The 25012-nt window shown below is 44.9% G+C and overlaps 1 protein-coding gene across 2 annotated transcripts in view; it reads right to left on the minus strand.

Moving 5' to 3' along the window:
• The window catches only part of SPDYC (speedy/RINGO cell cycle regulator family member C), a 153270-nt gene that overhangs the window by 87510 nt on the left and 40748 nt on the right, over nt 1-25012 (minus strand). For both annotated transcript variants that reach the window (XM_085627978.1, XM_085627979.1), the window contains exons 2-4: nt 11117-11370; nt 10401-10459; nt 4900-4985 (exon numbers count right to left, since the gene is read on the minus strand). In XM_085627978.1, coding sequence (XP_085484104.1) covers nt 4900-4985; nt 10401-10459; nt 11117-11333 — 362 coding nt within the window. In that variant the 5' untranslated portion in view covers nt 11334-11370. The remainder of the gene's footprint in view (nt 1-4899; nt 4986-10400; nt 10460-11116; nt 11371-25012) is intronic.

A 25012-nucleotide genomic window follows, 5' to 3' on the forward strand; every position in this document is an offset into this window, starting at 1 on the left:
GTGCGGCTTTTTTGCAGCATGGAGGATAACTTCTCCTCCGAAGGACACACGCTTGCGCTTGAGGAGTCTAGAGAGGTGCCCAGGTAGTGGATCCGCTGAGTTGGATTGAGGATCGACTTCCTGTAGTTGACCTGAAGGCCCAACGAGTGTAGAAGGTTTAGGCAGAACGAGAGATGACTCTGGAGTCGAGCCGGAGTGGAACTTTTTTTGTAATAGCCAGTCGTCTAGATAGGGATAGACGAATATCTTCCGTTTGCGGAGAAATGCAGCCACCACCGCCATGCACTTTGAGAATGTTCGTGGCGCGGACTTGAGGCCGAATGGCAGGACCTTGTATTGATAATGTTGGCTAAAGATGCGAAATCTGAGAAACTTCCGATGTTTCGCAGACAGGAATGTGGAAGTATGCATCCTGTAAGTCGATGGCACACATCCAGTCCCCCTGGTGTAGATGTGGGAAGATCTGGTGCAGTGCTAGCATCCTGAATTTTTCTCTTCTGAGAAATCTGTGGAGTAGGCGGAGATCGAGGATGGGTCTGTAGTCTCCGATCGCTCCTCTTTTCTGAACAAGAAAATACCGGGAATACACTCCGATTTCTCTGCCTGTTTGGAACTTCCTCTATGGCGTTTTTGGAGAGGAGAGTGGCAACTTCGTCCTTTAAAAGCTTGTTTTGGCTGGGAGGGAGTGGCTGTTTCCGTGGGGGTACCTGCGGAGGGGGAGATTTGAACCTCAGCAAGTAGCCACGCTCTACAATACTCAGCACCCATCTGTTGTTTGTAATTGCATTCCACTCTGCCAGGTGAGCGGTGATACTTCCTCCTACCGGAGTGGCGAACGAGCGCGGAGGAAGTACGTTTTCACTGTTTGGGAGGTTGCTTGTTAGAGGACTGCTGCTGTTTAGCATTTCCTCTTCCTCTGCCCCGGCCCCTTTGCTGGAACTGGGACCTCTGTTGGTTTTGAGAGGACCATTGGGGCGTTTGAACGCGCTGGTGAAAGGCACGTTTGTCGCCCTGGCGAAAGCGCTTGCGAAACTTTTCGTTTTTCCAGTCCCATAGCCTTTACGGTGTCCAATTCCGTTTTCATCTTGCTCATTTGGTCGTCCGCATGAGCTCCAAATAGCGATGATCCATTAAACGGCAGGTTAAGAATTCTTTTCTGCGCATCTGGTTTGAGGCCCGTTAATCTGAGCCAGGCCGAACGGCGGGAGCAGATGCCATGGGAGTAGCCATGCGCGGCTAGGTCTGATGCATCCGCCGCTGCGCTTATTACTTGGTTGGCCACCAGTCCGCCTTCATGGAGGATCTCCGTGAAGTCCTGCCTGTCCTCCCTAGGCAATTTCTCCACGAATCTGGCCAGGGAATCCCATAGGGAACGATCATACCTCCCCAGCAGGGCTGAAGCGCTAGCGACCTTCATGTGCGAGGCAGGTGTTGCACATTCTCCTGCCGTAGGAGTCCATCAGCTTGCTGTCCTTCTCAGGGGGGACAGAAGCAGATACGGAGGCTGAGTGAGACTTCATGGCCGCCGCCACGATCACCGAATCCGCTGGCGGGTCCGCCCTCAAGAATAAAGGGTCCTCGGTCGGAGCCTTGTACTTCTTTGCTATTCTCGAAGGAACCGAGCCCGCTGTAGCCGGTGTAAGGAACGTGGCCATAGCTGGTTCTAACAATCCTGGCACCAACGGGAGCAGAGGTCTGGGAGCTGACCGATGGTGTAAAGTGTCAAAGATCACAGAAGTGGGTGCCTGAGGGACGTGCAGTGCGATGTTCAACTTCTGCGCCCCTCTACCCAGGACGTCCGAGAAAGTTATAATGTCATCCACCAGGGACACTTGCGATGGAGGCGTGGATGAAAAAGTAGGAGAGTAGTCCCGGACTGAGGATCTTGTGGATGAAGTCCCAGTGGATGACCTGGTGCGTCGCCTCTTGTGGGAGCGTTCGCTATGGTGAGCCCTTGATCCTGATCTGCGCTTGGACGGAGATCTTGGACGCTTTGGCGCGGTGCGACGGTCCCTGGAACGAGACCGACGTGGTGAAATTTGCCTTGGATCCCTCGGAAGCGATTTACTCCTGCGCGGTGGGGAATACATGCGGGAGTAGTCCGATTCCGGACTCCGAGATGCGCCAGCGCCCACATCTCGTAACCAGCGCGGTGACAGTCCAAACCGCTCTGGAGCCTCGGGTGATCCTTCCGGAGATATTTGCACGAAGTGCAGTCCCGGAGATGATGACTGTTCTCCTGGGGACCTCTCCGCGGGCGGTCCAGTTTTCGCCCTCGACGTCGAATCCCTTGACGTCTACTACGTCAAGGTCACCATCGGCAAGTGTGAGGTATGCCGTTCTGGTCTTGACGGCGGTCTCGACGCCGATCGCGGAGACCTAGACGTCGATCTCCTCTTCTCTGGCACCTGACGTCGGCTAGATGACAGACGTCGGCCGTGTCTTCGACGTCGACCTCTCTCGACGTCGACTGGGCGACTTCGACGTCGACCTCTCCTGCCGTCGACCAAGCGACTTCGACGTCCTCTCCTGCCGTCGACCAAGCGACTTCGACGTCGACCTCTCTCGACGTCGACTGGGCGACTTCGCCGTCGACTGGGCGACTTAGACGTCGACCTCTCTCGACGTCGACGTGGTGATCTTGACGTCGATCTTCCTCTCGACGTCGACCTATGTCGCCGAGTGGGGGTAACCATCGACGGCGACCGGCCCACTCGCGGCGGAATGTACGTCGCCGCATCTCTCGACGTCGACCCCCTCAAGGGTGGTGGAGAGTGTCTCGACGTCGACGGAAGCCTCGACGTCGACGGAGACAGTCCAGATGTCACCAGACTAGCAGCCTTCGAGCCCGAAGGGCCGCCTCTCGACGCCGACTTACTTTTGCGCGGCGGAGACTCTTGATGGTGGGATGAATCCCTCGACGCCGAAGTTCTCTGCCTTTTCGCCGGCATCCTCAACGTAGACGGCGAACCTCTTGGACTTCTGGTCTTCTTGGAGCCCGGGGAGCTGGTATGTCGCCGTTTCTGTACTTGCGTAACTGAAGAAGGTGGTCTTGATGAGGAATGCTCGCCTTCACGACGGCTTTGTTCCTTCTCCAGTCTTGCATGCAGTTTAATGCGCTCTGTCCCTCAAGAGTGCGCTTTGAGAACTTCTGGCAGTGGGGACACTGGTCAGGATCGTGTTTTGATGGTAAACACACAATACACACCGAGTGTGGATCCGCCAGTGCCATTTTATTACCACAAGAAGGGCATTTCCTAAATAAAGGAGACATTCTGACTGGAAAAAATTGGAAAATTCACTGGAAACCAGCAGAATCAGCCCGTAAAAGCCAGAAAACGTCGAAAAAAGCTTGAAAAAGCTGTAATTCAAAATTGCAGTCAAAAAACTGAAGAGCTCAAGCTCCAGGATCCTCACAGAAGGAGCCGGAAAAAAGAACTGGCCCAACTGCCACCTGTAGTGCTTCATGGGAGCAGGGGGTCACAGGCAGGCCTTAAAGGCACGGCCCCCCTACTCTAATGCCTTAAAGGCAGGGTGTCAGTTTTCTTGGTTTCTTGATACTCTACTGCAGCCTACTGGCGAATGCCTACAATTACATGTTGCTTTATGGCAATAAAGCAGTGCTGTGTTATAATTTGCCTGATGCTTCCTTTTTTCCTTACGGGTTACGGGGGCACTACTATGCAAAAATAGGTAATTTACAGCATTGCCATGTTTTGAACATTATTAGGCTGCATTTATATGTTTTCACATATGTATATATATGTATTTTCTATATGCTCCGGGATCCCGCACATGGGCGGGGATTATTCATAGATTATGACTGATGAGTATCCCCTGGTTGAGAACATGCCTAAACCTACTGAGAAGACCACATAAAACCTGAGCCTAGAGATGGACGCTCATAAAGTGACGAATCAATGCAAGATTTTGGTACATTACACAGCGTATCTATGCAATAGTACACACCAACGTAAATACGGAGTTAAACAGGTCAGCATAAAGTAAAGAACGTTAAGAAGAACACAGCACACCTACCCATCCTTAATGTCTACCAGACAAGTCCATGGTCTAAACTACATGCGCTTCAAGAACCTGAAACCAATTCGGTTATAGGTGAGCTGAAATAGTTCAAACTCACTGGGCTTACAAAGAAAAAAATAAGCTGGATTCCACCTTCAAATGTTCAGTTATACTTTTTCCTAAAGCAAACATTAAGTAATAAAGGAAATCTGTAGTACTCTCCTAAAATCTTAAATGAGCTTGTACCGTTTCCAGGCCTTCTGCTGTTGACCACTTTTCCTCTATTTAGCAACTATGGAGGGACAAAAAAAGCTTTCAAATTTTATAGAAAAGCTGAACTGGTTTTGACCCCTTCACGTCGTACATGTGGCTTTACCAGATTACTAAAACCTGCCCTCTGAGCACTTGAAAGGTTGCAGAATCATCGGTTTCAGTTCAGTTTCCCAAAATCTTTGTTGTACTGGCTCAATCTCCAAGTTGCAGTAGTGGAGGCGGGCTTTACTAGCTGAAGCTAAGCCAGAGGAAGGGGGATGAGTTACCACATGGGAAACCGGCGATTATGAACCAAGTATTTTGGGTTAAGGCAGGGAATCTTCAGACTAAGTAGAACCCTGTGCCTATCTTGAATGATTCGGAGGCTCACGTTCCTCCAAGATAGTGGAAGTTTTCAAACGGAATGTGCATCCCAAGACTTTGCAGGGAGGCGAAAAAAGGCTCCGTGTAAGGACATTTGGAAAGAAGCAATCTTACCTAGGAGATCAGTTTAGTTAGGCATTTAAATTATGCTTTAAGCAGGGGGTTAACCTTGGCAAACTACTACTTCACTCCTGGAGTCTCCACATTCCCAAGAAGATACAAAAATCTTTAAGTACTTACAATGCCAGGAAGAAATTCATCCTCGAGTAGTCAGCAGGTCTCAAGGCAGCGCGTTTGAAGTAAGTCAAAACCATGGCTAGAAGATACTGCACACAAAATAAATATATAGTATTTAAAATATTGTTTGGCCAATCTAGTCAGTCTTTCACAGAGGTAGCGACATTACCACCCACTTTGAATCACAGAAAACTGCACTATATCATAGGAAACACCATCACTAGGCAATCAGTAACAAATGGATTTTTTTTTAATCTCCCCAAAAAGAATAGTTGGGGAGTGTCTAGGATGACCACCTCACTCCATGTCATTAAGGACATTGTTCCCTGTCCTGGAGGTAATAACTAGTATTGTATGAGGCTTTTTAACTCCATAGAAAGCACAACACCTCAAATCCATTCTGTCTACTTGAAAGCCCCGGACAGAAAACAGTCAACGATGATACAAAATGAGGTGGTCACCCTAGGAGAGACTGCATAGATACTACTTCAGCCAGGTGCCAAACTTAAGACTCTAAAATTAGCTGCTTAAACTACCTTCAGAGTACTTTAGGAAATTGGAAAATACGAAAAAGCAAAAGACAACTGAATATTTGTTAAAATTAATATAATTTACTTCAAAAAAAAAAAATGGAAAGAAAGCTGCAAAAAAAAAAAAATGTCAAGCAGGTAAAAGACTGCAATGTGAAAAATGCAGAATGAGAGGATAAAACAATCTGTGTGGTGTTCATAAGGAGAACAGCAAAAGTGCAAGTCAAGCTGTAAAACTAACCAAGGACTCGAGGAGGGGCATTCTACCATGCGTTTCCCACCCTCTACCAAGAGCTCGGAGCATCGTGGGAGATCACACTAAAATGTCCCCAAAAAGTTAATTTGCACAAACTTTTGGTCCATTTTTCAAATAAACAAACCCTGGAACACTAACCAAGTAAAATTTCTGAAAGTTGGGAGTCTGGCAATATTAGGTGTATGGTTTCTCCAAGGGAATGTTATTTGCACAATCTATTCTCTAATATAGGGCCAGACTGCGAAATTGTGGTGAAACATTTGAGGAGCTGAAACTCGGGGTATATGCAAAGTATAATACTATCTTATCTAATTATGTCCAGGTTAAGTAATCTATTTGTGCAAGCCATGTCTCCCCAGCTCCGGCTGGCCAGGAGAACACTGAACAGGATGATTCCTATCTTTAGCAACCCTCACCCCATAGTAATTCCCTCCACTTTCCCTTATTTAGGAACATCCTCCTGTTAAGGCTGCGCCTCCCCCCCCAAAAAAAAATATGGTCGTTTAGGTCAGAATGGGGGCTACTAGACAATGCTTTATGGTTTCAAGGTGCTTAGAGGCAAATTAAGTGGTGTGCATTTTGGAATGCACCTGCAAATTAAATGCCAGTTTAGGTTACCCATCCTATATGGGTACAGTTATCGCTCGTGGACTCTGAAAATATAGCACCACCATTTTTTTAATAATTGGTCATCATAAAGGCTTCTATTGCTGGGGTATAACCATCCTGGCTCCGAATGGCCGGCCAGGACACTGCGCCAAGCAAGACATTACTCAGAATTGCACACCTTCCCCCTAAAGCATTGTAGGATCTGCATAAGGATGACTGACAAACTATCCCCATCTCATTAAAAGGCTTGAGCCAAATGCGCATTCCTAGGTCTTTTGTTAGGGTTTTACATGGGATCTACAAACTAGAATCAAAGGTATGCTTCTGAATCAAGAGATTCCTTGGGGTAAGTTATTTGTGCCAAGGGTCATCCTAAACCCAGTGGAACCTACCAACCACAGACATTTCTGAAAACTAGAGACATATGCTGATTCATGGTGATATGGTCTGCAGGACTCTAAACACATTACCCAAAATCCTCGGCAAAGTTTAAAGGAGGGGTTATAAAAAAAATAAAAACCCATTACTTCTTTTGACAGAAAGCTCCAGGCAAAAGACATGCCTGCTGCCACACATCTGCTGAGAACTACACCCCTAATGTGGTTGGGACTCCTGCATGCGGCAGGAAGGCGACAAACGACCATGTGAAGACCATATTTTTTTCACATTAATATTTGGCCTTTTCCTGTCAGTTATGAAAGGTCCACCCATGTGTGTGGTACAGTATTAATTGGTAGAAATGTGGAAACAATGGGGAGATTTGCTGTACCCCACACATTTAAGAACGTGTCACAGAAACGAGGAAATTGTTTTTAAACTGATGCTTGAACTGTGCAGAGAATTCTAAGCAAGAAAAACAAGCATTTGCAATGCAATAGGTCTCGCATTTACGTGAGTTTAAGGTATTGGCATTGCAAATGACAAGTTTTATATATATTTCAAAAACCAAAACCTAAATAAAAGGCATTGTCATTTACAATGCCAATATCTTAAACTCGCGTAAATGCGAGACCTATTGCATTGCAAATGCTTGTCTGTGGTGTTCAGAGGCTTTCTCCCGCCCTTTTATGCTGCGCTCCGTGTACCATGACTGAAGTCTGCTGTGTCCTATCCCTCTGCTGAACAATAAGGTATAGGTGCACTATACACTATGCTATCTTTCGTCACCCTCTGCTCGCGCTTGTTATGTATGATGTGCTCTTTAGTCTCGTGCTCGCTCTGCTGGTATATGCTGTGCTCAAGTTATTCTGCACGTTCCTCGTCTGTTAGCCCCCGCCCAGCTGCATTAAAGTGTTTATTTTGTTCGTTGAGCGGGAATAGCAGCCGAGCAGAAGCGGGAAAAGGGTAACGAGGAAGAAGCATCTGGTGGTGGATTAACAAGGCAAGAGGTTAAAGCAGGACTACAGATTTGTAAGCAAATCTTTGGGCCTTGGCTTTTATCGCCGCCCCCACTCTTTTATTACTATATTATATTATGCAGCCAATGGAACGAAACGGTAAATTTACCAAGAAGGGCAGTATATTTGGATTAAGTTGTTTTCACCAAAAAAGGTGTGGTCTCTATTAATTGCTGGAGTGGTTGCCGTGGGTGGTTGTGACACGAATGGGAGAAGATGTGGTTAGAGTTGCCGACTTTGAAACTGGGGAGACAAGTTCGAGGTAAGCCGTCAGCGCAACATCCAGTGGGCACCTTACTTAACCCCACTGTGATTAAAAAATGAATGTGCTACTCCCCGCGCCTAAAAATCTTGCATGTGACCTTGTGCAATGTACCTGATACTCATGTAAAGCGCTCCAGTACCTTCAGGTTGAGTTCGCTTTATATAAAACTGCACACACACAAAACAAGCATTGGCCGCGCGGCCATAAAAGCGAAAGTCATCGCGATCGCTCTGAAAGCGGTCGCGATGACACGCTAAAGCACAGTTTACAAAGTGCTGCTGGCGGCCGGCTGCGCGCGTACACGATCGCGTGAACGCAAGCGCTAGGCCAGCCAGCAGCACTTTGAAAATCCCACATACAAAATGTCTCTCCGAGCCAGCGCATGCGCTGAGCTCAGCGAGACCTAAAAATCAGTGGCGTCCTCACAAGCCACGCCACGCCACCTAGAACTCGTAATAAGTGTCGGATGTTGACAGATTTCTCTAGTATCCAGCTGGCCCCTTGCACAAGTGTGGGTCTGTGTCTCTGCTCTAAATTTTTTGTGACTAGCTCGATTTCCTAATGGACCTTGGAGGGGAGATCAAATCCGTCCTAGTCCCAAACATTGTGAGAGAACACACAATGAAGCAGTTTGAAAGTGCACTAGGCTGCTTCGTTAAGATGTTTGATAGTACCCAGAAAGTAAACAGTAATTTCCCCGACCACCCCCCCCCCAACCCCCTGTACTGAAGGTTGCTTCCTATCAGGTGACAAAAAGAAAAGGTTCCCGGGCGTTTTCAATGTCTCGATTGGTATTTATACATAAGCGAGTCAGTCTACACACTATCATGATGCGTAAATAGAGCAGCAAACTGGTTAATCAAATGGCAAGCTAACTCAATTGAAAACCTACAAGTGACAGTCTTTGCTACTGTAGACAACACAAAAAGTACGGAATGCTGAACATATTAAACCCACCCCCAGTCACAGATCTGGGTTAAACCCATTTTTTGCTCTCCATGCCGCCCTAGTTTATGCAAATCAGTCTTGACCCTGCTCCCAGTTGACACATTCCAGCCTGAACTGCCAAGCCAGGTCATCCCTGGACCGGAAACAGGCATCCTGGGACCTAGCCAGGCGGATTAGGGGCGATACCCTGAAACCGGTGCCGGGATGCACAGTGGAGACACAGAAAAAGCGACTGAGAAAAAAAAAATTCTATGTAAATAAAAACAAACTTAAATGTGCTCACATCGTTGAGGCAGGAACTGCTCAGCATAAGTAGGTTACAAGTAGCCCATACTAGCAGTAATAATTGCAGGCAAAAATGACAAGCACATGGGTTGTGGAATGCAGACAGGACCGGGGATTTTTGAGGCAGTAACACCTGTTAGTACTGTAAGATGGTCGGCTACTAGCTGCACCGAGAGAACCCATTAGCCTGCATAAAAGGCTCCAGCACTCATAGCATTACTAAAACAGGCCTCTGCTGTTATAATAGTTATCAGCAAATCCTATTCTCTCTCCACTAAAAAGTCTCTGCTGAACAAATTTTGATTTCTTCATATCAGCAGTTTTAAAGTCAATTACTACTAATTGGAAAGATTCCTCATAATCAGTTCATGCGTGGTGGGCTCAGATCATTTTTACGAGAAGAGGCACTAATTTTACATTATCTGGTATAATTCATAATACTCCGAATTATCAAAAAGTTTGGAAACCAATTGATTAATATTTAGGTTTGAATTGTAAGTGTTAGTATTGTATAATTTCCTATGGTTGGGCTTAATACTTTAACTTAGCAGCTCTATATAGATTTGTTGTCCTTTTCATTTATTTTACAATATGATTTTTGCGTTATAGGTAATTGAAAAATATTCTTGATGCTCATTTATAATTTACAATGTATCTACTAACGTATTATTTTACTGTATGAACGTTTGTTCCTTTTCGGAGATTTTTTTTGTAGGCTCTTATCGAAAATTTAATTAAATATTTTGAACATTAACCCATCACACACTTTAGTCCTAGCTTGCCTTAGGGTAACCTTCGAAAACACACTGGTGCTTGTATAGTCAGTTTGTTTAGCTGTTAAAATGGCGTAAGCAAAATCTGTTCCAATACACTCCGATCAAGAAATGTAACCCCAAATTATGAAACCTCGTCTAGAGTCCTACCTAGTGGCTACCACTCTGCTCTACCCTTACGTTACTGGTGAATGGGGGAGGGGCAACAAGCAGGATAAAGATGTGAGGATTTGTGCCATAAAAGGCAGGGGACTTATTTCACTTGGCAGATATTTATCTTAAAGGACTATCAAAACGTGCAGGGCTATACCTCACAGGTCCCCACCAGGAAATATGAACGAGATATGCTAATTGGGAGCAGGGCTTATGGATCACTAACTATTCAAAGCAAATTGCAAGTCCATTTAAGAAGCACAGCACGTAGCATGCAAAAAGTAGTACCTTATCAGAAATCTTGTGGCAGGCATCCATAGACAGGAACTCCTGTATCAAGTCATTTTCTGCAATGAAAATAAAAAAATAAAATGCCCGACAGAACACTACTTAAAATGAGGTTCTTGTGTCACATGGGCGCAATTATAGTGTTACCATTTAGCCACCGCCAGCAACACTTCCAGACACCAACATGCAGCATATTGTGAGCTACAATGCAGACAAAGTTTTGAACTAACTCAGTAGCCCCAGTTTTATGAAAATCCTACCCAACATTTCAAGTCACTGATTAGACTGTAGTTAACCCCAAACAGTTAGTTTGAGCTCCCGCAACTGGCGAGATCAGTCTTTGGCTCAACCAGTTCTACACACCCACACCTTAAGCATGCACTTGGCTGCCAGGAAAACTTTCAGGGGCTGCGATTGTTATTTTAAAAATAAAGAAACACTACACCGCGAGCTTAGTGGCCTTGTCGTCAAACTACTATGAAGCAGATATTCTTGCGCACTGAACACATTTCATTCAGCAAGGCAAAGGATCCCAGCCTGCTGATACTGTTAAGTAATCATGTTATGCTCCAACAGCGCTTCCTAGGCACATGTCAGCATCAACAGGCTATCCAATCTGAAGGGCAGCACACACACCTTACATGCCTCCCCCCCCAAACCAAGATAATGCAGGTGGGCAAGGAAGAGTACACTGAATTCCAATGCAAATGACTCACCCAGGAGCATGAAGAAGGCCTGGCGCTCCTCTGGCTGCAAGTTCAAGTGGGTGTGGTGCACACTCTTGTGCTGGATAGCTGGGGCATCCCCTCTCTCAGGGATTCGCGAGATCCGCGCTCCAACAACCCGTGCATGCTGTTGCTGCCGTACAATTCCAGGCTTTACCCCACTCGGGACCGCAGCCTGCGCCCGCATGCTGTTCTGGGTATGCCTCATAGTCCGAACTGTGTGCAGCGAAGCCTTAGGGGATGATCTAAAAAGATTTAAAGGCATGTAATCATTTGTTTTTCAACATCAGGAGAGGACAACATTTTGACTGCTCAGAGATACAAAATGGAACCCAACCCTCTCTCCAAATACTAATCCACATTTCTACTCTACAGCTCAAAAATTGGACAACTGACGATCCCAACTCCACCAAGCCCACTCACCACATGTAATACATATTTGTTTAAATCCTATAACACAGTAATGTCATGGATGTGTTCATAATATTAAACCATAAAAACACTGCAAGTGGGGGATTCGAATTACAATTTTCAAAGTGAAAGTCAATTAGTAAGGTGCTTCTACTTTAAAAATGTGTAAGCCAATTAAAATATATATAGTCAAGAGACTGAGAACACTTCGCAAACAGACAATGTTCTAATATGAAAACTGACACGGCCCCTTTAATTCCAGAAGCTGTACCGGTCACGTTCATGTACAGCTGGATGTAGAAGGCAAAAATCCCAGCCCAAAGAGGCCATTCCAAGAGCTCAAGCTTTGAAACTTCTTTGAATGGGAACTATCATTTGAGATCACAGAACTATCAAACTGACAACATAAGAATAGACATCAATTGAATGAAAAAACATTAAAGTATAAGTTAAGATAACTTGGCCGATAGCTGAATGACTTGCACTCGAAGCAAAGTGTGTCCTCCAGTTAAACCAATGAGTCTTTAGGACGGTTCCTACAGAATTGGCGTAGCTCCCTGGAACTCCTATACACAAAGCGCTCTGAACAGAGATCAAGTTCTAATCTAGCCATCATCAGCAAGCTTTACACCAAGGGGCCGATATATGATGCTGTCGAAAAGGCTCAGACCATTGGTCTTTTGGGGGTGGTGTGGGAGACCTTTAAGTCTACAATACGGGGTATACATATAGCTAAAGCTAGTGGTAACCGGAAATTACTTTGAACGCACTTGACTAGACTACAAAATTAACTCAAAACATTGGAGGAATCTAGATCGTTGATAGACCAATACTTGATGAAACACAATAAAAACCATATGTGGTATGACCCATAGCGGAAAAGCATGACAAGCCTTGTCTGGGGGGGGGGGGGGGGGGGATTAATTAGTTGTTGGATGTTTAATAGTTAGGAGACCAGAAGTATGGCTAAGTTACTAGTACCAATAGACTGGCAAGTAAGCAGAAAGATCCTCCAAAGACACACCAATAGCCAAGGAGAGGGAGGAAGAGGCGTGAATTTTGTTGGAGTAACATGCATGTCTAAATGATAATGTAATGGCTAGCAGCTTTAGAGGTCCATTAATTGAAGTAAAGTAGTAGATCTGTAAGTATTCATGAGAGACAGAGGAACCTAGGCAGCAGCAGATAATACCTCCTACTTTGCAGTAAGCAATAATAGCTGCCCTGTTAAAGTCAAGAAAACAATAATTGCGATTCATATCTATTCTTGTCTCCCCTAAATTGTGACGCAATGTTTTTTCCAAATTAATTGCAAACAGTCTCAGCCCCTTACTACCGGACCTGGATCGTCTGGATCAGTATGGGTTAGTTCCAGGCTGTTCAACTGCCTATAATCTGCATACCTTTGCGCTCATGCAGGACCTAAAGCCTGATTTTGATTTAGTCCTTAGTGCCTCGCGAGCATTTGATTCTCTAGAATGGAGTTACGAGTTTACCACACAACTTACAATAGGTCTGCCCCAGACATAACCTGGAATAGACTGCTTTACTCCTCCTCAGTGAGAATCCGTATAAATGGCGAGTAGTCACCCACCATCTGCTTCGCCAGAGGTACAAGAGAGGGAAGTCCACCCCTCACACCATCTCGGATTCTATTTGCATTGGTTCTGGAGCCACTAGTGGTGATGCTGACAATATTATTCAGAATAAGTGACGCGCTATACCAGTAGACAAAACCTCAATTATAGCAGACGATATAACCCTATATTTAAGACACCCTACAGAGTGCCTGAATAGGATTCCTAAAGAAAAACTTTTGGCTCTGCATCAGGAATGATCACTAAGTGGAGAAAGTCTGATTTTCCCTCGGACAGCACCAAGAAATACAAATCAGAAATCCCTTTGTAGTGACTATCAAGTACTTTGGTACTTGGATGAATAGAAGTATGGTCCTGAAAGGAGATTATAGGCAGGGACAGCATAAAATGACTGAACTGATTTCTAGATGGGTAACTCCTCCTTGTCGCTGGCTGGAAGATGGCAGCTCAAAGACTGTATTGCTCCCGAAACTACTTTACCTTTATGTTAACATCTCATTACCTAAAGCCTCCCCCATCAGGTTCATGCAGTTTATTAGACTTACATGGGCAGCAAAACAGTAAACCAGCATTAAACGCGACCCTCTCATTGCAATCCCAATTGGGGGAATTTGAGGTGCCAGAGCTATACTATCTATACGCACAAACATTTCTGCACATTATTGGGTTCACCCAATCTTCATTAAAACACCTAGTGGAGGAGGTGGGTGTGTCCAACCCTGCCAAGCTATAAACAGCAACTTGAACCCCAGTTCTACATTGTTAGGATGGTGCCGGTTGCATGCAGTTCCAGGGCCTGGGGTGAGGTAGGCAAACAAATGGGCAAAGAGCATCTCTACTCATCCTCACAGTCATCAACATTCACTACTGCCAGTAACGCATGAGCCAAAGTGATTTCGCAAATGTCAACACAAAGATTTAGTACATAGGGAAGTCTGTATGAAAATAAGCAATTTATCTCAAACTTCACTGGGAACAAGCCAAGCTCTCCCTTAGAGGACTCCCTATACCACAGGCTAACAAGGGCAACAGGTACTGCCACTGCTGCCTTTCCATTAGAACCTACAGCCAGTCCCACTCTGGAAGGAAGAAAAAGAGGGGGGGGGGGGGGGGGGGAACAATAGCAACAAATACAAAGCCATTCATTTCTATACTGTACTGGGTAGCATTTGGAGAGAGCTCAGTGTCCATACAAGCTGGCAAATCTGAGAAAAAGAGGGCTATTGGCTCTAATCCAATGTCCAATAAGTCCCAGTTCCATCAAAGTGAATCTACTGGCTATGGATAGTCCCAGACTAGGTTAAAGCCCTCTAATCCAGGGGACTGAACAGTATAGAGACAGATATTACCACAAGTTTTGGCAACAGGTATATAAACTTATTTTCCGTCACTAAACACCTTCAAGCATAAAACCACTTTATTTTTTTAAAAACCTCAATTACCACCTAGGAATACTATGGACGTTCAACAGCAGTTATGTTGGACCTGGAGGCAGAATTTTGCTAGTATACACAGAAATAGAAAGCTACCTCAAAACATGAGCACAACAGAGAAAAGAGATCAACATATATAATTATATGAGGCTAAAGTGTTTGAAAACTGTGCGCCTACACTCGATAATCCAGGTCCTTTAGTTGGTAATAGGCTTGCACAATGTAATGAGAAACTCTAGAACAATCTGATGGATAATATCCAGATAAAACTAAACTTCTGGCAATAGGAAGGACTGCCTACCCTGAAGAAGAAAAACAACTTCCCTTTACACAACACATCCAACCATGGCCACACAACCTCCTACTAAAAATCCACAAGAAAGGATAGCCACCAAAGGGACATCCTATTGCAGGTATTAATTAATTCAATCTGCTCATGCCTTGCTGAATTTGGGGACAATCACATAAGAAACTCATGCCATCTTACATCAGGGATACAGCAACTAGGTTTCAGAAATTACAGGACCTGGATTCGCTGGAGGACTACCTCTTGGTCACAACTGATGTGGCTAGCCAACACAAATCTAACACAAACTGAACATAAGCAGCGAGACGAGCATTATCGGCAAGGCCAGCCCACTTCTGGAAAACAACCAAATGATCTTGAATATGTTGGAATTCTGTCTCACTGTCTCTTGCTTTAATCGAGAATTCTACATTTAAAAACAGGGAGCACTGATGGTAGCAAAATGTGCTTCATCATGCACTTGTATATTTATGGGTTAAGTAGAAAATACTGGCTGTGGGATGAACAATTTAACCATCTCCAGGTAAGTGATCTTATGGGGTCGCTACATCAATAATATCCTCATGATAAGGGAATGACAAATATTGGAAAACTGTTACTGAAATTAATTCCAATATTAAAATTACAAACATTTCAAACTTAGAGGTTGAATTCTGGATCACAATATAGGCAGTAAAATACAGACCAGAATGCACAGGAATTAGACCGTGGCAAACTTCATACATAATGCAGAAAGTGGTCATACAGAGCATCATTAAGATTATCCATAAAGGATAAGAGCACGAAGAAATTGCAGTATTAATGAACGCTACAGCCATGCCAGTCGGGCAATAAAGAACAGTCTTAAAAAGAAGGGTACAATCCTCAGAAGATGGATAAGACAGATCAGACAAAATAGGCAAAATCAATTGTGCCACTCTACTACAAACCACCGAGAAAAATGGGAAAGAACCAATTTGCTTTATAACCAATTTCCAATGGCCATCCCAATATCAGGAAAATTCTCAAAAACCATTGGCACCTACTAGAAAGCCATCCTGCCCTTAGGAAGATACAAGTAATCACCCACAAATGGGCTTTGGGACAGCATGCAATCTTATACAAATCCTTACGCACCTCACATTTGCATCATAAACATAATGACCTGATATAATGACCAAGGAATCCATATAGGGCTTTTTCACAAGCAGGGACTGTTCAATTTGTAATGGGCATGAACAAGGGAAAAGATCAGTTATCAATGGTACCTGCAACAGTACCATTATTTATTCAATCAAATGCCCCTGTCAAAAGGTTTATATAGTCTGTACAATATGTGCACTAAAGACCCACGTACAAAAACACTAAGGAAAATTCATATGTCCGATACTAAACAAGGTCCAATAGAACATATTTTAAGAGAACATGAACACAGCGATAATTTAAAGTTCTTGGGAAATGAGCATACCCCACCACACACCCAAGGGGTTGTAACCAAATAGTAAAGCAAAGACAGAAAGCCAATGGATCCTGCAAACAGATTCAGTTTAAGACTGGCCTAAACCAGGATGCAGAAATCCATTACCGAGTTATCTAGGTCACAGATTACATATACTCAAACAAACTACTTTCTCTAGATACACCATTGAAATGCGTAAAAACACCGCTCAAGACCAAAGAATTGTGTAACCTTTTTCTTTGAGGAATGCTAGTCTTGTTCACCATAGCACCAATTTGAGAAATCTGAGCCCCACAAGACAATTGTTAACTGAAATGTATTAATAACTCAAGTAGCTTTTTCCTTACTTGATTCAACTATGCGCTAACAAAATATGGTTACAATATGCCATTTGAATTGCACGACACATTGTTCAGAAACTCTACAAGATAAAGATACATCTAATGCTCTTTCTGGATGAATTGCGAGCAAGATACTATATGCATTTGTATGATTTTCTGCCCACTTTTCCTAACTTGCTCTTAGTCTGTACAGATGTACAAATAGAATACGGTTACCCTAGGCTTTCTTACCTTCTGCCTACGCTAAAAATGCATTGTTCAGAAAACATATATACTACAAGGACAAGTAGAATAAGGTCTTGTCAGCATGGTGGATTGTTAGCAAGCTACTGTGTGCACTCCTGCACACCAAGTACCCACTTTACCTGCTTGCTCATAATAAGTGTAGATGTACAAGTAGTATATTGGTTACCATGTGTTCCTCTAACTCGTTAGCCTTAAGTACAGTTCAGAAAAAATGCATGATACAATGATATGCATACTGATACTTCATACTTCCGAACAAAACATCTGAACGGATTGAATGGGGACGAAGAACTTCATGTCCACCTGTAAATACTCACAAGAAATACTGTTGCCGTAAATGAGAAATGACATGTGAATGAAAGAAATGGCACTTAGCAGGAATATGAATGGAGACATTGTTCAACAAAGACGCACTTGCAAAGTACTCTTATTAACAGTATTGGTCTCAATTGAAAAAGGAAACCAATGGCACTAAGCCGGTAAATGAAAGAAGTGTTAGCAAAAATAGCTAACATTAAGGTGAACACACAATGTCTCAGGCACTAAGCCATTACTAATTGAACCTGTATAGTAAACATTGATACACAAAAAAAAGAATATGCACTGTAAATACAGTCACTTTTTACATAGTAGAACCACATTTCCCATAATGCATCATAATGGCCACATGGTCAATTGTGTATATATAGACCTTAAATGTGGCCTATATAACAAACATGAATTCACAAAACGAATTTGTAGCCAAAGACTGCACTTTAAATAATGTCACTGTTTGCATAGTAGAACCACATTTCCCATAATGCATCATAATGGCCATATGGGCAGTTGCGTATATATAGACCATAAATGTGGATTACCGCTAACCGTGATCAAGACCAGAGTGGTCGAAACACGTTGGTTAGGAGAGGACTTGATGGTGTTGGCTGTACCATACTGAAGTAAAAAGTCTTGATACAAAACTCATGGAGTGAGAGTAATTCTTTCTGCTTGGTGAAAATATACATCTCCACATAGCAGGTGCTCTACTATAAAAACTGATTTTTTCTTTTGGGTTCAAGTCTCGCATTGATTTACATAGTTCAAAAAACATTTTACAATTAGCGAAACACGCAGTGGTGTGCGACTCATTCTAAAGTTCTATACTGTTCAAATAGGTTATCTGCTTTTAAAGTTTAGGGTTGTTTACAAAATGATTCAGTCACATTTTTATAACTGCAGAAGCACAGACATCACAGCTAGACGACATACTTACTGCATGGAGCCAACTGTTACCGTTAACACTCCTCCTCTCCCCCCCCCCCCCCCCCCCCGGCCTACACTTTAGGACATGCTCTGCAGATGGACAAGTCCCAACCCTGGATGTCTAGATGTTCTCTGCCTTAAAAACTCCCTTACAATTTCTGGTAGCCTCTTTCATGGACCGGGTTTGAATAAACCTGATCTCATGTAGTAATGGATAATTCAGCCTTTCAGGGCTACAACTAACAATTCTCTTTCAAGTTGTAGCACTCTATTCTAACATCCTTCCCCCCCCCCCCCCCAAGATAAGGACTATATGAAAAATACAAATAAGAGTAGAATGGTTATATAACATGACTACCTAGCCTCCAGCCTTGATCCATCACTTACTCTTTCAGTTCCAAACTTTTTTCCACAAAGGGTATTCCTGTGGGAATCGTAACTTGATCACATGTGTATCATGATCATAGGACAAAACACATGTTGGCAGAGTGCTAGCTATCTAACAGCTTTGCCATATTGAAAACTGTGCATTGAAAGAAAATGCTTCTTGTTTTAATTGCTTCCAAAGGGGACCTACAAACTCAGAGTGCCTGGATACCTTTTCTGCCAAACAAGTCCTGTCGGTGGTGGCATCAACATTTACTTCTGGTTCCCCGATATCCAACCAGAAGGAGTTTGCAGCCTACACGATATCCAGCAAACATACCATTCCTCGCCGAGCTGGATCAGTGGTTTTTAACTACCTGCAGCACAGGCTTTTCAGAATGACCACCTCAACATCTTGAAGAGCTTTAGAGATCAGATCTTAAAGGAGCACTGTTTTGAACCAAAAAAAATACGCAGAGCCAACTTGTGATTTGCTAACCACCGTGCTGCTCATGCAGGGCTTCAATCCATGAAACAGGTCATAGCCAGATAATGCCCGCCCCCCCAATCCAGAGTAGTATGATGAAAAATAGGGCACCTCTGTTATTCAAGTTCATCCACTGTAGTAGACAGCAGCAACAGTAAAGGGTATAATGTGTGTCCTACGCCCGGTGTGGAGGAAGTTTGCTGCTCCATTTAACTGCAGGCATTTCAAAGATATCTGATCCAAAGTGGTGTTCTCAGTCTATTATGCCTCATTTTGTCTAACTGGAGTTGTAAGCATATGCAAAGAAAAAAAAACAAAAGTTTAGCAACTTGGTGTATGCTTTTCAGTTCCTTAAGTGTTTCATGGCCGCACAAGTGCCATTTACCTACTGAATGAACCTATTCTGCGATACCCAATAATAGATAACTTCGTTTACAATTAATTTTTCCTAAAGACACTTAGCATGCCTTGTCCACCAAGACTGCGGCAAGAAATTAAATGCTCACTGAATTTTACAGAGATGGCTGAGATACAAGCAAATAAAAACCCTTTAGACAAATAGGCGATCTAAAACTTTAATACCAATCCAACTAGAAAACATGAATGGCAAACCTCAAATACAGTGTTACTAACCCGGTCCAAATAAACTAGTATACAGTAAAAGGACTACACTTTGCCTGTGACTTGATGCTTCTGAAGGCTGCAAGATAGGCAAAGCTGCACCACCAAACCTAGATATCCCCTCTCCGAGCAGTTCACATCAACTACATCATGCAATGTCAACCCACTAGCACACACCCCCACCTGCATTTTTCAGTTTACTACAGAGCAACTTGAATAGGAGCCACACCAGTGGTGCCTCCTCCACTATGGCAGAGGAGGTTCACCCCAGTGCTTTCTCACAGTGCGAAAAACAAAAAACAAAATGGTAACAGTCATTACCATTTTATGTTTTTGTGGGTGGGAGGGAGGGCGGGGCTGCTTTGCTTACGGAGCAGGGCAGGGGAGGAGTGGTTTGCCCACTCCTGAGTATGCAATGACTGTTTGGTCAACCCGCTCTACCCTTCTCCATGCAGGCTGCATTGCAGCCTGCATGGAGAACATGCTTACCCCAAAACACACAAGATGGACAGAATATTGCACATTGGCAAAACATTCACCCCCAGTCACAGATCTGGGTTTAATCCATCTTTATTTTGCTCACCAAACCACCCCAGTTAGACATGGCCATATGCAATTCAGTCTTGACCCTGTGCCTCATGGGAACAGTCCAGCCCGAACTGCCAAGTCATGTCTTCCAAACCGGAATCAAGCATCCTAGGACCGGTTTCACCTCTCTTCAGCCAGGATAGCTGGACTCAAGTGGCGTGGAGAGCACGGGACTCGCGTCTGAGCATACCCGTCCCACTCCCAGACCCGTCCCAGATTATGAACCCCCCCACCGCAACCTCCGCCCCCACAACACCCCTCCACCCTGCGCCCCGCACAAGAGCCACACATACATTTACCTAGGTTGAGCCATAACATCTCCATAACTGGCCTGTTCGAAGCAGAAGAGATGGCTTAGATTTCAGAAGACAGCATGCATTGACTGACCATTAACAACAAAAACAGAAGGTCAATGCAGCACCTCCATCTGCTAACACTGTGGATTGAATATCAAGTCTTGCAAGTATCACGGGCACAGTTAACTCTTGCAAAGGGTTAACCTTCTTCCAAATAGCTTGTGCCGAAAAGGAAGTTACACAGAACTTTTCAACGAGTGTGCAACTGCGAGAGAGCGTGCGCTCAATCGCGTGAGTGCGAGCACGTCCCGATTCATAACTAGTGCAACTAGTCTATGCAGGTAATGAGACCCAGCAGTATAATAATGTGGCAATGCTTCATTTACGCGCCCCCCCCCCCCAAAAAAAAAAAAAACAGCACACTAGTTGGGCACTACTCGGGTGAGAAAGTCAAGTGGGTCTTGGGCAAGGCTAGTTTTAAGTGATACCCGAATCAGGATGATCATTTCTACTCTCCTTGTAAACTCTTAACAATGGTACCTCCATTTTCGGATTAATAAAAAAAAGTTTAACTTTGTGCAATAAAGTGTATATATATATATATATATATATATATATATATATAAAAAATTTAAAGACCTCTTACCAAGCACTTTTTCCTAGCACATGTTGGCAGCCTGACTGAGCAAATGGACGAATGGCTGGGCCCAAGTTAAGCTGAAAGAAATCAAATACTCCCCAGTGCAACAGACAGCCAGCATGTTCCGTCTATGCATCTAGGTCATGTGCATATTTTGAAATGAACATTGAAGAAACCAGACCAAAATAAGTGACCTAAAGCCTCACTGCATAAAGTGTTCAATTTTGTGTGTAGACATTTTCTACACGGACCTGTACAACTGGTACTACAACCTCAAATACAATCCTTCTGGTCAACTACATCACTTACTCCATCGTTTAGGATCCTTGAGTCAAAAGAACAAGTTACTTACCTTCGGTAACGCTTTTTCTGGTGGATACAGTATCTGCCTGTGGATTCCTCACCCTAGGAATATCCCCTGCGCCAGCATTCCACGGAATTTTTTCTCCAGCTCTCCACGCCGACGTGGACGTCATAATACCTCGGCTCTGCTCGCGACTCCGTATGTCGTCACCGGAGCCATAAGAGCCACGTCGGCGTAATGACGTCAGTTCCACCCATTTTTTCCGTGCCTCCGAGGCAAACAGGTGGACCGACAGATTCAAAGTATACACAATATACAACATTCGAACAAATATACATAGTACATATACAAAAGGAAAGCTAAAGAACATAAATATTTCCTATAAGTGTACCAGATAGAAAGAAGATACAATGTAAAACATGTCAAGCAAGGCATCCTTTAAGGTATACAAAGGTGGACAACGGGGAGGCGGGTGGGCCAGTGAGGAATCCCCAGGTAGATACTGTATCCATCAGAAAAAGCGTTACCGAAGGTAAGTAACTTGTTCTTCTGATGGATACATCTGCCAGTGGATTCCTCACCTTGTGAATAGATTCCCACAGCAGTCCCACTCCTGGAGAGGGTGTCCACCTTCCTATACCAAAAAATCTTTCAAGACAGAGGGCGCAAAGTAGCCCTCCCTCCTCATCTCAGTGTCTAAGCAATAATGCTTTGCAAAAGTATGGAGGGAGGCCCAAGTCGCGGCTTTACAAATGTCTGCAACAGGAACACCCCTGGCCAAAGCAGAGGTTGAAGACAGCTCTAGTTGAATGAGCTTTAACACCCTCAGGAGGAACCTTACCAGCAAGGGCGTAGCAGATCTTGATGGCTAGGATGATCCACCTGGACAGAGAGCGCTTGTGCACAGCCTTGCCTTTAGAGTGTCCAATATAGCCTACGAAGAGCTGATCATCCAAACGAAAACCCGTCGTTCTGTCCAAATAAAAGCTGACAGCTCTTTTAGGGTCCAATCAGTGAAGTCTCTCCTCCTCCTTGGAAGGGCGAGGGGGGAGGATAAAACACGGAGATTAATGGACTGCCCCAGATGAAAGGGAGTAACTACCTTAGGTAAGAAAGCAGCCCTGGTCCTGAGGACTATCCTTTCAGCATGTAAGGATAAAAACGGGGGTTTAGAGGTAAGAGCTTGAAGCTCACTCACCCTCCTTGCCGAGGTTATGGCTACAAGAAAAGACTGTTTTAAAGGACAACAGGCTCAAAGGACCGCTATGAAGGGGCTCAAAAGGGGACCCCATCAAAAAAGTTAAAACAAGATTAAGGTCCCACTGTGGCATTACAAAGGGAGTAGGTGGAAACCTATTAGTAAGACTGTTGATAAATCTTAAAATAGGAGACTTAAATAACTACAGCTGATCTGAAAGACACAGAAAAGCCGATAAAGCTGATAAAATAGCCCTTAACCGTGGCCACAGCACAACCTTGCTGAGCCAAGGAAAGAGCAAACTGAAGCACATTGGAAAGATGGGCTTTTAAAGGGTCAATGGATCTCTCTCTCCACACCATTTTACAAACTTAAACCACCTGTAGGAGTAAATAGACTTGGTGGAGTGTCGCCTGGCCGATAAAATAACATCCACCACATCAGGCGGTAGAGAGAAAGAACTCAGGTTGCCCCGTTCAATCTCCAGGCATGAAGGTGCAGGCTCTGGAGGTGGAGCGAGGGGGGGGGGGGGGGGGGGGGGGGGGGGGGGAAGACGGGGGAAGAGCCTGCCCCTCCGACTGCGAGAGGAGGTCTGCCCTCAGAGGGAGACATAGCGGAGGGTGCGAAGAAAGGTGAAGTAGATCTGTGTACCACACCCTTCTTGGCCAATCCGGGGCGATCTATACAACTTAGGCCCAGTCTTGGCGAATCTCTCTCAAAACCCAAGGAATCAAGGGTATGGGAGGAAACGCGTAAAGGAGCTGTGAGCCCCAACTCATCTGAAACGAGTCGCCCAACACCCCCTGCATCGGACACTGGAGTGTGCAGAATGACGGGCAATGTGTGTTCGAGAGTGCCAAAAAGGTCCACCCGAGGAGTCCCCCACGTCCGGAAGATGTGCTGAACTACCTCTGGATGAAGCGTCCAGTCGTGGTCGGCGGAAAGCTGTCGACTGAGACTGTCCGCACGTCTGTTCAGCACCCCGGCCAGAGGATTCACCATCAAGCAAATCGGACCAGAGCCGCAACACCTCTCTGCAGAGACGGTACGACCCTACTCCTCCCTGCTTGTTGACATACCACATCGCGGTAGTGTTGTCAGTCAGGACTTGTAACGACTGACCGCGAAGGGAAAGGAGGAAGGCCTTGCGCGCCAAACGTATCGCCCACTATTCTAAAAGATTGATCTAAGACAATCTTTCCTCTGGAGACCAAAGACACTTGATCCCCCAGATGAGCACTCCACCCTAGGGTGGAGGCACCCGTTATCACTGTGGCCACCGTTGGAGGAAGATGAAAGGGCTTTCATCGAGACAGGTTGCCCTCCACGCAACACCAACACAGATCCGCTGCAGCTTCTCTGGAGATCCTGATCGACTCCCCGAGATCTCCGTTGTGCTGATACCACTGCCTGCGGAGACACCACTGGAGTGCCCTCATGTGCCAGCGTGCATGGTTGACCAACAGAATGCAGGAGGCGAACAGACCGAGCAGGCGAAGGACCTTCAGAACTGGAACAACCGCTCCATTGTGGAATAAAGGGATCATCTCCTGAATGTCGAGAATTCTTTGTGGAGGAGGAAATGCTAGACACACAGTAGTGTCCAGTGCCGCCCCTATGAACAGGCTGCGTTGAGAGGGCACCAGGTGAGATTTGGGCACATTGATTGAAAACCCCAAGTCGAATAACAGCTGAGATGTTACCTGCAGATGACGTTGCACCATCTCCGGGGACTCTGCTTTCAGAAGCCAGTCATCCAGGTAGGGAAAAACCAGAATTCCCGACCTTCTGAGATGGGCAGCCACCAACGCCATTACCTTGGTGAAGACTTGAGGTGCAGTAGTAAGACCAAAACGGGAGGACCACAAACTGGTAGTGTTGCGACCCAACCATAAGATACTTCGTGTGCGACTTCAAGATTGGGATGTGGAAATACGCATCCTGCAAGTCGATTGACACCATCCAGTCTTCTTGCTGCTACGCTTGAAGAACCTGTGCAAGGGTTAGCATCTTGAATTTCTGCTGTTTCAGGTAAAAATTCAAGACTGAGGTCCAGGATTGGACGCAATCTGCCGTCCTTTTTGGGAATCAGAAAATACCAGAAGTAGCATCCCTGACTTCTTTCCTGCTCTGGAACCACCTCTATCGCACCTTTTTGTAGAAATGCAAGAAGCTCCTTCTACAGAAGAAGCAGATGGTCCTCTGAGCAAAAACCTTGGCAAGGAGGGTAAGGGGGAGGAAATTCCCGAAAGGGAAGGGCGTACCCATTCTCCACAAGGTTTAAAACCCAAAGGTCCGTTGTGACGGATTTCCAACCTCGCAGAAAGTGGGACACCCAACCCCCAACAGGCCTCACATGATCCAGGATGGG

This window comes from Triturus cristatus, chromosome 9 (assembly GCF_964204655.1).
Source record: "Triturus cristatus chromosome 9, aTriCri1.1, whole genome shotgun sequence".
NCBI classification, from domain to species: domain Eukaryota; kingdom Metazoa; phylum Chordata; class Amphibia; order Caudata; family Salamandridae; genus Triturus; species Triturus cristatus.